This window comes from Peromyscus californicus, unplaced genomic scaffold (assembly GCF_007827085.1).
Source record: "Peromyscus californicus insignis strain IS unplaced genomic scaffold, ASM782708v3 Scaffold_7__1_contigs__length_154581171, whole genome shotgun sequence".
NCBI lineage: Eukaryota > Metazoa > Chordata > Mammalia > Rodentia > Cricetidae > Peromyscus > Peromyscus californicus.
The window spans coordinates 37,037,847-37,052,319 of NW_026294595.1; the positions used below are offsets into that span (position 1 = coordinate 37,037,847).

The 14,473-nt window shown below is 45.7% G+C and overlaps 1 protein-coding gene across 6 annotated transcripts in view; it reads left to right on the forward strand.

Annotated features, from left to right (window-relative positions):
- The window catches only part of Tanc1 (tetratricopeptide repeat, ankyrin repeat and coiled-coil containing 1), a 229,452-nt gene that overhangs the window by 133,626 nt on the left and 81,353 nt on the right, over positions 1-14,473 (forward strand). For all 6 annotated transcript variants that reach the window (XM_052723607.1, XM_052723606.1, XM_052723610.1 and 3 more), the window contains exon 5: positions 10,899-11,003. In XM_052723607.1, coding sequence (XP_052579567.1) covers positions 10,899-11,003 — 105 coding nt within the window. The remainder of the gene's footprint in view (positions 1-10,898; positions 11,004-14,473) is intronic.

The window sequence follows — 14,473 nt, forward strand, 5'->3', positions numbered from 1 at the left end:
TTCGGCAGGCAAGAAAGCGAGTGCCTTTCAGTGACCTCACCGTCAAGTGTGTTTGTGTGACACAAGCCCAGTCTGCGCTCAACTTATCGAGTATGTACAGTGAAGTCCTGACTGCGGAGATGGTTTAGGCCAGGGGGCCTCCTTTCTTTAAACAGCAGCAGCAGAGCAGGGAGCTGCCTGGAGGTGCTTTCAAGGACGCGGGCAGTGATGCGTGATGGGTAAGGCTTGCCACCTGGGTAGGAACTGGAGGAGAAGGGGGGACTTGGAGTTAAGAGTCCCTTTTCTTCCGCTAACATTTTGAAAGGAAGCTTGACCTTACTGGGTGGAGAGACCACTTTGAGAAGAGCCTTTAATTTCTGAGCGCAACATGTTATTTGCGTAGAACACATAAAATGAATCTTAAATTACTTTTCAGTATATTCTAGCTAACAATTTAAAGCGTAGTTTTCATAGCCTTTAAATTTAGTTTTAAGTATTGCATTTATTAATTAATTTGCAATCATATTTAACATGAATTCCCTTTGAGGCTGAGAATCACACAATTCAGGTAGGACCCAAAGGCTACTTAGCTATTGTGTTTACTATGTGTTTTTTTTAAAGACTGGTAATTCTCTACGAAATATATTCTCCGGTTCTGACAGCGGTGACAAGCTTATTCCTAAATGTAACACAGTCGTGTTGATTCTTTGAGTTTCTTTCAGCTCCTCATTTGGTTCTAAACTTTGCTTAGGTTGTAGGATAAGCCCAACTCAGGAAAGGTGAGCATAGGGCCGAAAATGTGCGTTCTTAGGATTAAATTTGGCTTCGAGTTTGGAGCAAACACATAATAGTTGAAGCAAGATATTTATTCCCTTTCTTGTTAACAGTCCAGACTGCCCAGAGGTACCTTGGCCACTTGAAGTTGTCTCTCATGGGAGTTAGGGGCGTTGGGTAAAGCAGAGCTCCCATCTTGGTTCTGAAAAGTGTTTGTTTCCTGGGGCTGTAGTGGCCTGTTATCACCGTTTGGTGGTTTCAGCTGTGGATGCCATCTCTGTGAGTCACAGGCAGAAGTCTATAGAGTCCTAGTCTGGGAGAACTCCTACCTTCTGCACCTTCTGGTGGTTCTAGATGTTTCCGCCTTGTCCCCACACTTCTCCACTTTCTAACCTCTTCTTTGTGTTACTGTCTTGTTGCCCCCTCTCTCCTACAAGGATACATGTATTTGGGTCCTGTCTGGATAATCTGAGATGGTCCCATCATCTTAAGATCCTTATCCTAATCATGAATCTCTACAGACCTCTAGAAATCAAGTGGCTACACATTCCAGGGAGTAGATCATGGACATGTCCCTGGGAACAATTATCATTTTATCTTATACTTTAGCACAGCATTACCTGATGGCCTCATGAAAACTTTGCTTAATTAATTTGCATACATGTCCACATCTCTCGCCAAAGGAAACAGAGACAAGAAAAATGGGGGCATCTCTCAGCACAGGTCCTCAGCTGCAACAAATGCATAGAAATTGAATAAATGCCATCACCATCAAGATGGAGACCAGTTCCTTCATCTCGGTATATCCATCCCAATGTATTCATACTGCTCCGTTCAGTCAGCCGTAACTCCGAAGCTCTGGCAGCATGTAGTCTTCCTCCAAACCCAGAACTCTTCAGAGTGTGATGTGCAGAATCATCTATTACCCAGTTCTTTTGAGTCCAGCTCCTTGGCTGGGTGCACTTGAGATTCATACACATGTTATAGTGGATATCAATAAACTTACATGTTTCAGAATTGTCCACTGCATGCGTATGGCACTGTTTGCCCATTTGCCTGTTGGAAGACACTTGGCTAGTTTCCAGTTTGGGATGATTATAAATAAAGTTGTTATAACCGTATGCGCACCGGCTTTTGTATAAATCTGTTTCTTTCTCTTGGATCAGTACTTAGGAGTGGATTTGGCAGGATCAGACAGTATGTATAATTTTGTATGACAGTGTCAACTATTTTCCAGAGGGCTTAAACATGTGGTAGTCTCACCAGTGAAATGGGCACTTGGTTGTGCTGCATCCTCAGCTGCTGCTTGTTCTGTGTGGTTGGAAGTGTTAGCTGTTCTGTGGGGTGTACACATCCTCCGGGAAGGACTTACACGTCTGTGGTGGTCTCAGTGTAATCCAGTTAGGCTTAGAAGGGACTTTCTTAACAAGTCCCATCATCTTACAGTTTTGAGGCAGGATTTTATATAGCCCAGACAACGGTGACCTTGAACTCTCTAGCCTGCTGCCTCTACCAAGTTTTAGGAGTTCAGGCTAGGGCGACTGCATCTCATTTTATATGGTGCTGGGGATTGAACCCAAGGCTTTATGCATGCTAGCCAGGCACTTTGCCAATTACGATACATCCCCAGCTCTCAGATTGTAACTAAGACTTATAATTAATCTTCTTTCTAATCTAATTATACCTGTACATTTTTCCACTTAACGGTTCTTCATAATCATCTCTCTGTAAACGTGGTTAAACTGTGCATCCTACCCTGGATGTCAGTACCCAGAGGTTAGGTAGAGGAGCTGAGGTAGGTCTGACCGATGAGATGCAGATAATTCTGAGGATGAGGCTGAAGAGTAACATATGCATTTCTTTGATGTGGCCATCTCTTTGCAGTGTAGGATATGAAGGTTCCTGTATATGGTGAGAGGTGGTGGAGTATGTGTGCATACATGCCCGTCACAAATAAAGCCAAGGAGGATGGGCTAGATCTACCTGGTCACTGAGGACTGAGAATAAGATGCAGGATTGCTCTGTCCCATTCCTGGATCCTTTGAGTGGAGTGGGACACCTGCCCTTCCTCTGCCTCTTCCTTCACTTCAAGTCTCCTGCCTGACAGAAGGGCGGAAGATTAGCAGAGATGTGCTGTAGCCATTGAACTAAATGAAAGTTTGAGGAAATGTTTGCATATTTAATCTTTTATGAGATGATAGTGCTTTTTAGCAATTAAGTAAAATTCATTTGAAAACCTCCTCTCATTAGAGTCAATATCTGTGGAAAGACAAGACCTTCTACCCCCTCCAAGGATTCCCTACAGTGCTACCCCCCACCTCACCTTCAGGTGCAGCTCAGGAGGTCCCTCTCCCTCTTCTGATGCCTCTGCATTCCCTAGTGACAGCGCTGTGCCAGGGCAGGCAGCTGTCTATCTCGTCCTTCAACTTGATTGTAAGCTTCCTTAGGAAGTGGGCAAGGTCTGGGATAGGCATTCCAGCTGGGCTAAGTGAGTGGGTTTGAAAGTTGGAGTGGGTGGGGCGGGGCTGAGAACGTGCATCCTGACAAGTCTAGGAGAATTGGGAATTGGATGCCCAGAACCCACAGGGAAAGCGGCTTCCCTAGGGTCCTGCTTTTCTCTCTTCTCTATTCAGCTGCTTCAGGCAATGCAGGGTCATTTCCTGCTGTGGGAAGAAGGGCAGAGCCATCCCCTGCACGCTGACTGTTTCTCCTCTGTCTCTTCCAGAAACTGGGAAATGACCTTTCCAGGAAGGAAGCAGCTCTTTCTTCCAGGACCATCACAAAATTAATGTCAGTACCTATCAGTTTTAGTTATAAATGGTTCGCACCTGTTGACTACACTGAATCTGAAATCCCTTGAAGTATTTAGTGTTTGGAATATTTATTTATACATACAATAAGATTTCATAGGGGTGGGACCCAAGTCTAATCATAAAATTAATTAATATTTATCTAAATTATATAAAAATTTATATAAACTACACATACATGACTTGACAGTAATCCTGCTCTTCTCCCCCAACCATCAAACAGGGTTTCTCTCTGTAGCCCTGGCTGTCCTGGATTTTGCTCTGTAGACCAGGTTAGTCTCTTGAACTCAGAGACCCACCTGTCTCTGCCTCCCGAGTTCTGGGATTAAAGGCATGCGCCACCACCACCCAGCTTTTGAAGATAACTTTATATAGTATTTTCAGTGCACTTGTGTTTTAACTGTGGCTTGTTATACGAATCAGGTGGAAAATTTACCACTGCGCTTAAAAAAAAAATGTTTTAAAGATCCCCCCCCACTCTGTGTGTGTGTGTGTGTGTGTGTGTGTGTGTGTGTGTGTGTGTGTGTGTGTGTGTATGTGTGTGTGTGTGTGTGTGTGTGTTGTATGGTGTATGCATGTGTACGCTTCTGTGGGTCCGGCTCTTGTCACACTCTTCTAACTCCTTTGGGATGAGATCTCTCACTGGACCTGGAGCTGGGCTTGTCTGTCTTCCGTGGTTCTGGGGTCACAGATGCATACCCACAGTCATGCCTGTTTTTATTAATGTGAGTGTTGGGACTAGAACTCAGGTTCTTAATGTCTACATGCAGCAAGTGTCTTGTCCATTGGACCATTTCTACCCCCGTCCCTGACCTTTTTTTTAAATTTAATTGAAAATAAAACCCCCTCAAGAGTACGATCTGGTAGTCCACTGTGGTTTGCCATTTGAATCTATACTGAATAACGAACTCTAGAAACCAGGAGCCCTCTCCCATCAAGAAATTTCCTTTTTTTACCCTGCGCACATTTTCAAGCATAGGGTGAAACCTGGACCAGATAAAATTGGCAGGGCCTTTAGTGTTTCACTGTTAAAGTTCAGGATTCTAGAGGAACACCCCTACATGAGGAATAACTCCAAATATCACTTCTCACAGTCTCTAGATGCTGCAAAAAATGTATGATCTACTTTAAATGCAGTGGGCAGCCTCAGGTGTTCTCCCTCCCAAATATTGTGTACACACACACACACACACACCACACACACACACACACACACACACACACAGAGTTATTTTTAATGGAAACACTCCAAAATGAGAAGTGACGTCCCCCTCCCCTCTTTCACTGCCTGGAGATAAAGCCCAGCTTGGTTTATTTCTATCATCCTCTTTAAAAAACATTCCTTATATGGCAGTTTCTAAGCAGCAGAATAGCTGTGTGCTGAAAATGTCAAAAAGAACAGGAAAGCTGGCCGCTGGGAAAAGTGCGTTTGGAGACTTAGGCAAAGACGGAATACTGACAGGGGAGAAGGCTGTGCCTTCCAGTCGCAGAACAGAGCAGCTGGGGTGGCTTCACCAGTACCTTCCAGACCCTTCCATGTGGTTACAGAAGCTGACGGCAGCCCTTACGCTCCGACTCTTTGGTGTCTGCAGCTTTCTGACCGTGACCTCTGTGTGGCACATTGATGTTCGTTTGTCTCCTTGGATTTTAAGGGTCCTTTATGACTGAGAGCCCTTTTCTTTATCACATGGTACACAGAGGGAAAAGTGGATTGGAACAGGGAAAAAGAGAAGAAAGGAAAAAGGCAGGTGCCATGTCTTGCCACCTTGAATCCCAGCACTCAGGAGGCAGAGGCAGACCCATCTCTGAGTTCTAGGCCAGCCTGGTCTACAAAGTGAGTTCCAGGACAGCCCCACACAGAGAAGCCCTGTCTCAAAATAAATAAAATAAATAAATAAATAAATAAATAAATAAATAAATAAATAAATAGATAGATAGATAGATAGATAGATAAATAAAAGTCATATAGAGCGTGAGTTTAATGTATGCTCAAGAAAAGCTCACGTGCCAGATGCCATGCAGATGCACTAATCCCAGCTCTTGATAGGTAGAGGCAGGAGGACTGTGTGCTTGAGGGCAGCCTGGCTAAATTGTGTATTCTAGGCTAGCCTGGGCCAACTGTGACCTCATTTTTTTGTTTTGTTTTGAACAAGCAAAAATTCAAACAACGGCAAAGAAAACACCAGTACCTTCAGCTTCTTCGTCTGGACCAGGCTAGGACATTGGACCCTCATTAACGTACCGGAGGGTCAGGTCACTGGTGGTCTTCATAGGCCTCCCTTTTGCTAGTGAAGCATGGTCTGAGATCCTGGCCGACACCTCAGACCACAGTGTAGCAAGACCACCTGGGGGCACTAAAGGTGGGGTGGCTGCTTGACATGGCCATCAGGGACAACCACTCAGGAGTGACAGGAAGAGGCTTCTGGCTCACACTCAGAACCGGCAGCCTCGATTTTCGCTTGCTTTAACACAGATAGTAGCAGAAATGCCGTTCGCTTTGGACAGTTACTTTCTAACCTTCCATTGTTGGTTTGTGTCAGGACGGACGTTGTTTTGCTTTAAATAGTCAGTGCTTGGGGGAACGCATCGGGTTTTGTTTTAAACATCATGTGTGGACATGTGCTGGGCAGTAATTTCCCCTGAGTGTGAGGGGGCTTGAGGGGGAAATGGGCTTTTCAGTCTTGCTCTGGGTCCGTAACTTGTATGGCTGCTGTATTTGGAGTGACTTTTAGTGTGGATGGTTTCTGGATCATTGTGGCTGTTAGGTGGCCATTCCGGAGGAAGACCAGTGCGGGTGGGTGATTTCACCGGTGTGGTCTCGGTTGTCCTCTTTGGCAGCTGCAGCCTGCTGGGCTGGCACACCGCAGACTGAATGCTCCTTGTCACAGTACACCCTTGTCGTTGGATGCAGTGCTGTTGGATGTAGTCTCGGGGGTGTTCCTTCCGGGTTCTTTAGTTCTTTTATGACACTGTTACAGTCAAGTGAGTTGTAAGGCAGGGCCTTTGATTGATAGGATCCATTGGGGATCCCTGACTGTTTGTACATGGCTATAATGTACTGAGGTGCCGGTAAAAGGGGTTTGGGGAGATCTGGCTGTGCCACAACGTGATGGCCAGGGGTTTGCCAGCTATGGTACTTGGTAGGTAGGTCCGAGCTTCCCCAGAGAGGTACCCTGCGCATCTTACCCTGCCCTGGTGTACAAGTGTGGCTGTCAGTATTCCCACGGCTGGGTAGAGGGTAGGGGATGTCTCTCGAGCCCATCAGTGTACACATAATATTTTAATCCTGGTTTTTCGTTTTAGCACTACCGTTCTCAGGGGCTTTGAATTCATCCTTCCTAGGGAAGTAAACTCAGCTGCCAGGATCAAGGAGGGACTATTCTTGGCTCGGGAGGAGGCCTGACTCTCCACCCTGCATGGTTGGCCCCTGCTCTCTGACTGGACTGTGATTCTGAGGCCCCATGGCCCTTAGCTTTTCTGCTCTGCTCGGCCCTGTGCTCCGTGGGAGTCCTCTTCCCTGGTAGAGAAGTTTGGGTCTCACCTGTGGATGTCTCCTTTGCCCAGCTCTCTCTGTTGAATGTCTTTACCGCAACTTTAATGGCACTTGGGGGGGGGGGGGGGGCGGTGAACGTGGCTTCATCTGTGTTGCTTGGTAGAGAGCATGCTCGAATCCTCTAACGGCCAATCGGGGCATGTATAAAACCTCGATGCCTATAAATGTATATTGTTTTACAGCATCCGCGGTTCAGCTGTTCGTGAAAAGCAATTTAAATAAAAGGGTCATGCTGGAGAACAGTTGTTTATATTCACTTTAATATTTCTGCTGCTCGTAAAAGGGGCGATCGGAGACACGTGGGATGAATAAAAGCTTTGCTACCTGCGCGGGTTCCAGTGCTGTGGCCCTGCTGAGAGCTGAAGGCCTAGTCTAGAATTCCGAGCGGCGGCTCAATCCATGGGCTTCAGAACTGTGCAGACAGCTGTGTGAATTCCTTTGCGTTTGGAGCTAATTGTTGGATTTACTTACTTGAGCCTCAGTTTCCTGACCTAAAAATGGTGAACATGGTGCTTTTTTCCCCCCAGGTTTCTAGGACTGAATTAGTGAATGCTTGCAAGTGTGCTTAGCTTGACCGACCACTGGGGGCTACAGGCTTGCTTTATTTCACTGTATTGTTTATGCCTGGGAACCATAGAGTGCTGGTTTGTGCCCTCAGGGCTCTTGCCCCCATTGGAAGAGCCTTGAATATTTGTCTCTTAACTCTGGGACATGCTGGGATCAGAATAAGGGGACGATGAGGAAGGAGGGGTACAGTGATAGAACCCAGATTTGTCTAAATTTGTTCAAAGAGTCTGCACTTAACATCCCAACCCCTCCGGGTTGCCAAGTGTGAATTTGTAGAATGTCTTTTAAGGAGGGATTGGATCTCGGGATAGGTAAGGGCTCTCCTGGTAAACTGTGTCCGTGGAGCTCTTGTTACCGTGTGTTCAGATAGTCTCACCAAGTTAACCATGCTGTGAGGAAAGTTCCTCTGTAGCCTGGATTGGCCTCAAACCTGTTGTAAATGACAGGCTGCTGCTCCAGGCACAGATCCATTGCAGGTGGGTGTGGGTGTCCCTTGAAGGGATTTAAGACTTCTTGTTCACACCATCCACAGTGCCTCTTGCTATCCCTGTGAAGTAATCCACATTTTAAGAAAGCACCCGGCCTGGCGGTGGTGGCGCACACCTTTAATCCCAGCACTCAGGAGGGCAGAGGCAGGTGGATCTCTGAGTTTGAGGCCAGCCTGGTCTATAGAGAGAGATCCAGGACAGGCACCAAAGCTACACAGAAAAAACCCTGTCTCGAAAAAACAACAACAACAAAAAAAAAAAGAGCACCAAACTGTTAAGAGGGTATTTTTGAGGGGATGTTGAGTAAGTACTTTGGAGCCTGGAACTAGATCCCTGGACTTGCTGCTCTTGCACCCCCGAGTTCTGGTATGCGGGGCAGGTATGTCCGGAGCAGTGGGTAAGGTTTGGATGAGGTTGAGGCTGTAACAGCTCAGCATCATCAGACAGTGTAACAAAGGGCCTGGCCGCCCGCCTCTTTGCCCTTTAACTGTTTAAGAGACAAGATGGCAGGGCTCCACTTGGCTGTGGGGAGTTGGGGACAACTGAAAGCCTGTGTAGTTGTCCACTCCCATGTTCTGTTTCTTTGTCCTGTTCTGGCCACCTTTCTGTTCTTCCTGACAAATGCTTTAGCCTTTCTGTTTTCCCTCTTGGATACCTTAAATGTGGATGAATACATGCATCAGATAAAATCTGAATGCTGTTGTATCTAGGCCACAGCCCCCACTTAGACGGTGGAAATATCTGTCCATTCCAGTAACCATTACGCTAAAAAAAAAAAAAAAAGAATACTCTGACAGTTAAATAAATTATTAAAACAGCCGTACATGTAAATACTTGATTAGTTATTTGTAATCATGTTTTCTAAAGCTTGAAATAGCATCCTTTTCTTAAAAGAAGCTTCTTTGATAACCCAGCCTGTTTACGATGCAGTGCATGACCGCTGGCTGGGGATTGGATTATTTTTCCAGGCTTGTAGAGACTTTCACAGTAAACCTTTAGATGGCAGCATCCCTCACCATAAGCCATGTTTTGAACAAGCTCTTTCAGACGTAGAAGATGTAGAGACAAGAGGATGTTCACATTCTGCCTGGATTACCCTGCTTACTGTGGGGATGAAGCCAAGGGCACTGGCCTGGTCACGGGAGTGGTCTAGGCTTATTCGAGTGTTGTAGCCTGCCCGGAGCACTGTCCACCACCACCCTCGCCAACCCTCCCCCCACTCCCACCCTACCCCCGTCTTTCTCTATGACCTTGTGCAAACTGTCGCAGGTCAAACAGGTGATTCAGGAACAAAATGGAATGTGATACTTAGAAGGTGCACATAGGCATTGTTGTTGCTTCTCAAGTCACTTTAGATCCATTTCATAAGCCAAGCAGTTCACCTCTCCAAGCATGTACGGTATTATAGTTTTTAGCATGCTCCCAAGGTGGTGTTAGGACTGATGGATTGCTCAAGTCTAATTTTAGAAAAGTTTGTTACTCTCCAAAGAATTCCCTTATTTATTACCCTACACGCCTGCCTATCTTCAACCCTGGCAGCCATTCAAATCTTTGGTTTCTATAGGCTCCCTGTGCTGGAAGTTACATGTTGAAAGGAATCATGCAGGATGTGGCTTTTTGTGACTGGCTCCTTTTATGTGGCATAACACCTTTAAAGTCCATTCATGCTGCATGGACGGCTGCTTCGTCCCTTCTCTTTTCCCAGTAGTCTGCGTCGTCAGGTGATGGCCCTTCGGTAACAGCAGTAATGCTGTTGTGAGCACAGCGCCCTGGTTTCTGTGTGGACATAGGTCTGTGTCTGCATAGAGCTGCTGGACCACAGGACAGCTTTTCTGTTGAACTTTTTGAACAACGGCTAGACTGTTTTCCAGAGTGACTGACTGCACCTTTGTCCCAGCAGCAGGGAATGAGGGTCCCATTCCAAGAGCTTTCTCAGGAGAAAAAAAAAAAAAAGACAAAAAAATGGTAAAATTATAAAGATTCCCAAGGGTGTGGTGGTACAAGCTTGTAATCACTCCAGAGGCTGAGGCAGAAGGATGGATGTTAGTTCTAGGCCAGCCTGAGTGACATAGCCAAACCTTGACTCAAAAATTAAACTGAAAATTCCAGATTTTTCTGATAAATTGTTGTGGGGGGGAGGGGAATACAACTCTTGTTATCTTGTGTTCCCACATCTGGGCGGGACTGTTGGCACACCTGCTGGAGGGCAACTGCTTCGGCTGCCAAGAAAGCAACCATGCTTGGGCTCCATGCAGTTAGCCTGGTCATCAGCCTGATAAGAGACTTACCTTGGGTGGCTGCTCAGCATGTTGATATCAGAGGCCAGCTGTTTGTAATTCCCAGCTCTTGACTTGGAGATGCCGAGCAAGCAAGCAAGCAAGCCATCTGTATCCCAATGAGAGGACCATGGGCTGTCTAGGTCTGAACACGTCAGAATCCCCTATTTGACACACAGTAAAGACAGCTGTAGAAACTACAGCCGAGGGGAGCAGCTTTGGTTTCGGTCAGCATTTACATTCTCCAAATGGAGCTCACCCTGTTCTTCTTTGGCAGACAAGCCTGGACATTCTTGTGTCTGCTCTGAACTGACTGTGTGTATGTGTGTTGAAGGGAAGGGCCAGCCTTCCTTAGGCGTGTTTGGGTCCCGGTAAGGACACAAACTGTATGTTCTGAAGCTCTGTTTGCGTCTGGAAAAAGTGAGCTACATTCAACTCTTTCCTACTGCAGGTCCCATCAGGAAGCCAAAGTATGTGGAGAGCCCCAGGGTGCCTGGAGATACAGTTATGGTCCCGTTTAGAGAAGGGTCCAAGCCCTCAGAGCCCAGTGAGAACGGTAAGACTATGTTTTCCATGATCTTCCCCCTTCCCTATAGACTGCGTAGTGGCATTCTCCATTTCTGAAGGAAGGCTGTGAGTCCCTTGCAAGAATGTTTCACCGAACTAAATGTATTTGGGAGATTTTTTTCCCCCTTAGGCAGTTGACAGAGCTAGTGTGAATTCTTGAAATTGTTTACAGGAGGCAGAAATAGTTGAGTTGGGTGTATTTGCGTTGCTTAAGGGTTGGGTCTTATATCCTCTGAATTCTGACCTTCCTGGGTTTGGGAGACATGAAAAGCCAGCCAGTTGACTTTGGTTTTTATATAAACACATTACCCCTTCAGAATATTCAAGAGCGGGCTTTGGCTGAGAATCTGAGACTTCCACTAGACAGCTTAAGAGCATGTGGCGACTTTGGGAAGCTTAAAAAGTTAAACATCTGTGATTTTCTTTAGTGGAGGATTAGATTAGAGACAAAAAAGAAAAAAATCCAAACTGATTGAAGCCAGGGTTTTTTGTTTTTGTTTTGTTTTTTTGCCATAAGTCATTTGTATCACACCCCCACAACTACTTCTAAATCAAAATGTAAGTATAACATATGTTATATGCTTGTAGCATTTAATAGATGCACTAATAGTTTGCTTATTTTTAATCAATTCAAGAATTTACTTGTTTGTTCTTTTTCTGGGATGTCGTTTGTCCACAGAATATTCTGAACATGTAAGCCCCTTCCCTGCAAAATCCGGAGAGTCAGTCAGACTCGGCCGGTAGAAGCTAGCTTTGTCCTCCGTGAACACAGCTTGCTTCCCATAGCTTCGAACACCGAAGGATGCCCACCCATGGGAAGGATTTTTCAGTCAGATTTCCACTGTGGAATACCATTTGTGTAGTAGAAGGGGCTCACATTGAAGATTTGTGGCATTGGGAACAAGGCTGTGCGTGCGTGCGTGCGTGCGTGCGTGCGTGCGTGCGTGCGTGTGTGTGTGTGTGTGTGTGTGTGTGTGGGTGTGGGTGTGGGTGTGTGCGCGCGCGTGGGTGTGTTGAAGGTAGTTGAAGGTAGAGAACTCATGGTAGTGACCAGTTAGGTTAGAAAGCTGTCAACTGCTACAGGAGGCTGTAAGTGAGGGTGCAGTGAAACCACTGAACTGACTGAGCACTTCCTGGGTAGAACGAAAGGTTTATTGGGGATCAAACTGCCACGGCTGTATCTTGGGGGGAGGGACACAGAGAGAAGAGGAAAATAGCAGAAAAGCAAGCAGATTCATATGACAGTAGCGGGGTGGGGGTCTTGGAACTGATACTGGCTGTTCAGTTGATTAGGAGTTAGATGCCCTTGCCCTTTTGGGGCTAATTAAGGGAAGATCCTGGTAAGCAGAAACCCTTCTTCTAGGCCTCTGTTTACCCAATAAAAGCCCTTCTGTTTACCTGGCCGAAGTCCTTCTGTTTAGGACTTCTCACCAGCACTACCATTTGGGAGGCAGGGGCTGCCTTGGACCTAACAGGGGGCCTTTCTTGGCTGTGACATCTGCAGAGATCCTTTCTTTCTTCCTCATTTTTCTTCTGTGTGTTGAAAGGAAAACAAGAACATTCTTTTGAAGGTAAGCATTAGTCATCAAATTTACCAGCTCTCTGCTCCATTCAGATTCATTCTGCCGCCCCACACCTGATCTCCATTGGCCAAAGTCTTTGTAGTCCTGGCTGGTTAAAATGCTGGAGCTCTGACTGTATGAGACATAGATGCCATCAGGGGGATTCATGGGGTTCTGTGATGGGTTCTTCTCATGTGAGGTGAGGGGACAGATTTAGAATTTTTATTGGACTAAGAAAAGTGGTTACAAATAATTCTTACTGTCAACTTTTCTCCTCTGGCTTGAGGCAGATTTGGACACCTTTCCTGGCAAGAGATGTGTATACTTGGCCATGGACCAAGCTAAACTCAGGAGTAGCCATTGGTCTTGCTAGAGTGGCCAAAATCTGCAGGTGTGCTCATTGCTCTCTGATTCAGCTTCATCAGACCCCATTAGGACCCAAATCACAACATTGCATTTGGCCAGTTTTAAGAAAGGACAGGTGTTCCCCTTTTGTAGGTGTGGGATGGGAGGGATGGCTCACGTGTCTGGGTACACGGTCATGTGTAGAGATAAACAAGCTCCGGCAGTTACTCTGCTGGCTGATGACGAGGCAGTTGTATTACAGAATTGAACTTGACAATTAGCAAAGGGTGGTATGCCTTGTAATCTTTGTGGAATCTTTTAAGTTTCAATGGAATTAATTAAGGTTGCCATATCAAAGTATAAATGTTATGTCTAGATCACTGAACCTAAAGTAGAGGCTTCTGCTAAGTAGAGCCAACTCGCTTTGAGTGATAAGCCAAGTATGCTGGGCAAACTCTCATTTCCAGAGTTTAATACCAGCATTGCCGCTCAAGTCCACTAGAAAGTTTGACCTTCGTGCCCTCCGTGCTTCCTTTGGACACTCTTATTTATGTCTCTGTGACCACTCCCGCCACTGTTGTCAGTGGTAACATGACAGTATTCAGTGAACTAATACTGCATCTCCTCCTGAGATGCCTTTGAAATTTCATGTAGACTTATGCAGTATCAATTGAATCCAAAGGTTTGAGCTACCCTCTCCTAGGCTGCCTCGTTTTGTTTTAGTGACCACAAACTCCATAAATTCTTGGTTCTTTGCTCACTGTTTGGAATTTAAATCAAAATAAAATAAGACCAGTGAGCACATACAGTTAGCCATCTGGGAGGTAGGTTCAACCAGGTGAACACTTTTTTTTAATAACTTGAAGTTACACAAACCTGGAAACATTTGTAAGAAAGACATAATATATATTTTTTTTTAGTATTTTGAAATTTGATACACGAATTTTTCTACTTTGGCAAAACCAGACTTAATGGATAGAGAAAACTAAGCACCTTCTCTTGCCGCTTTTCCCTCTGTCAAGCGCTCTTCTCAACCGAGGCACCGCGTAGAACAAGCCCTTTATATAAATAAGCATCCTGCCGTTAACTCGGTGTGTTTCCCCTTGAACAATACCTCTACCTGACAGAGGATGCTTAAAGGGCAATAAATAACCTCATTTCTTTGGATTAGGAACAACCATATTTCATGTAGGTTTGCCTTACTGTATCATTAGCAAAGAGCATGCTGGGATAGGGAGGGGTGAGAAACTTCTTAATCTACTGAGTCATTGCTCAAGATCAATCTCAAAATATGACGAAACTTGTTTCCCCAGCAGGTTGGTTTGCAAGGAAAGGTAACCCACATACTAGATGGAGTGGTGAGGCCTTGGCTGTGATCTCAGCACTCTGTACAGAGGGAGGAGGGGAAGGGCACAAGTTGAAGGCCAGTTTGGCTTACTTAGTGAGTTGTAGGCCAGCCTGAGCTAAATAGGAAGACCTTGTTTTGAAAACTAAGACAAAACAAGAGTGAAACATCATGCCTGAGGCAGCAACAACATTAAGCACAAAACTG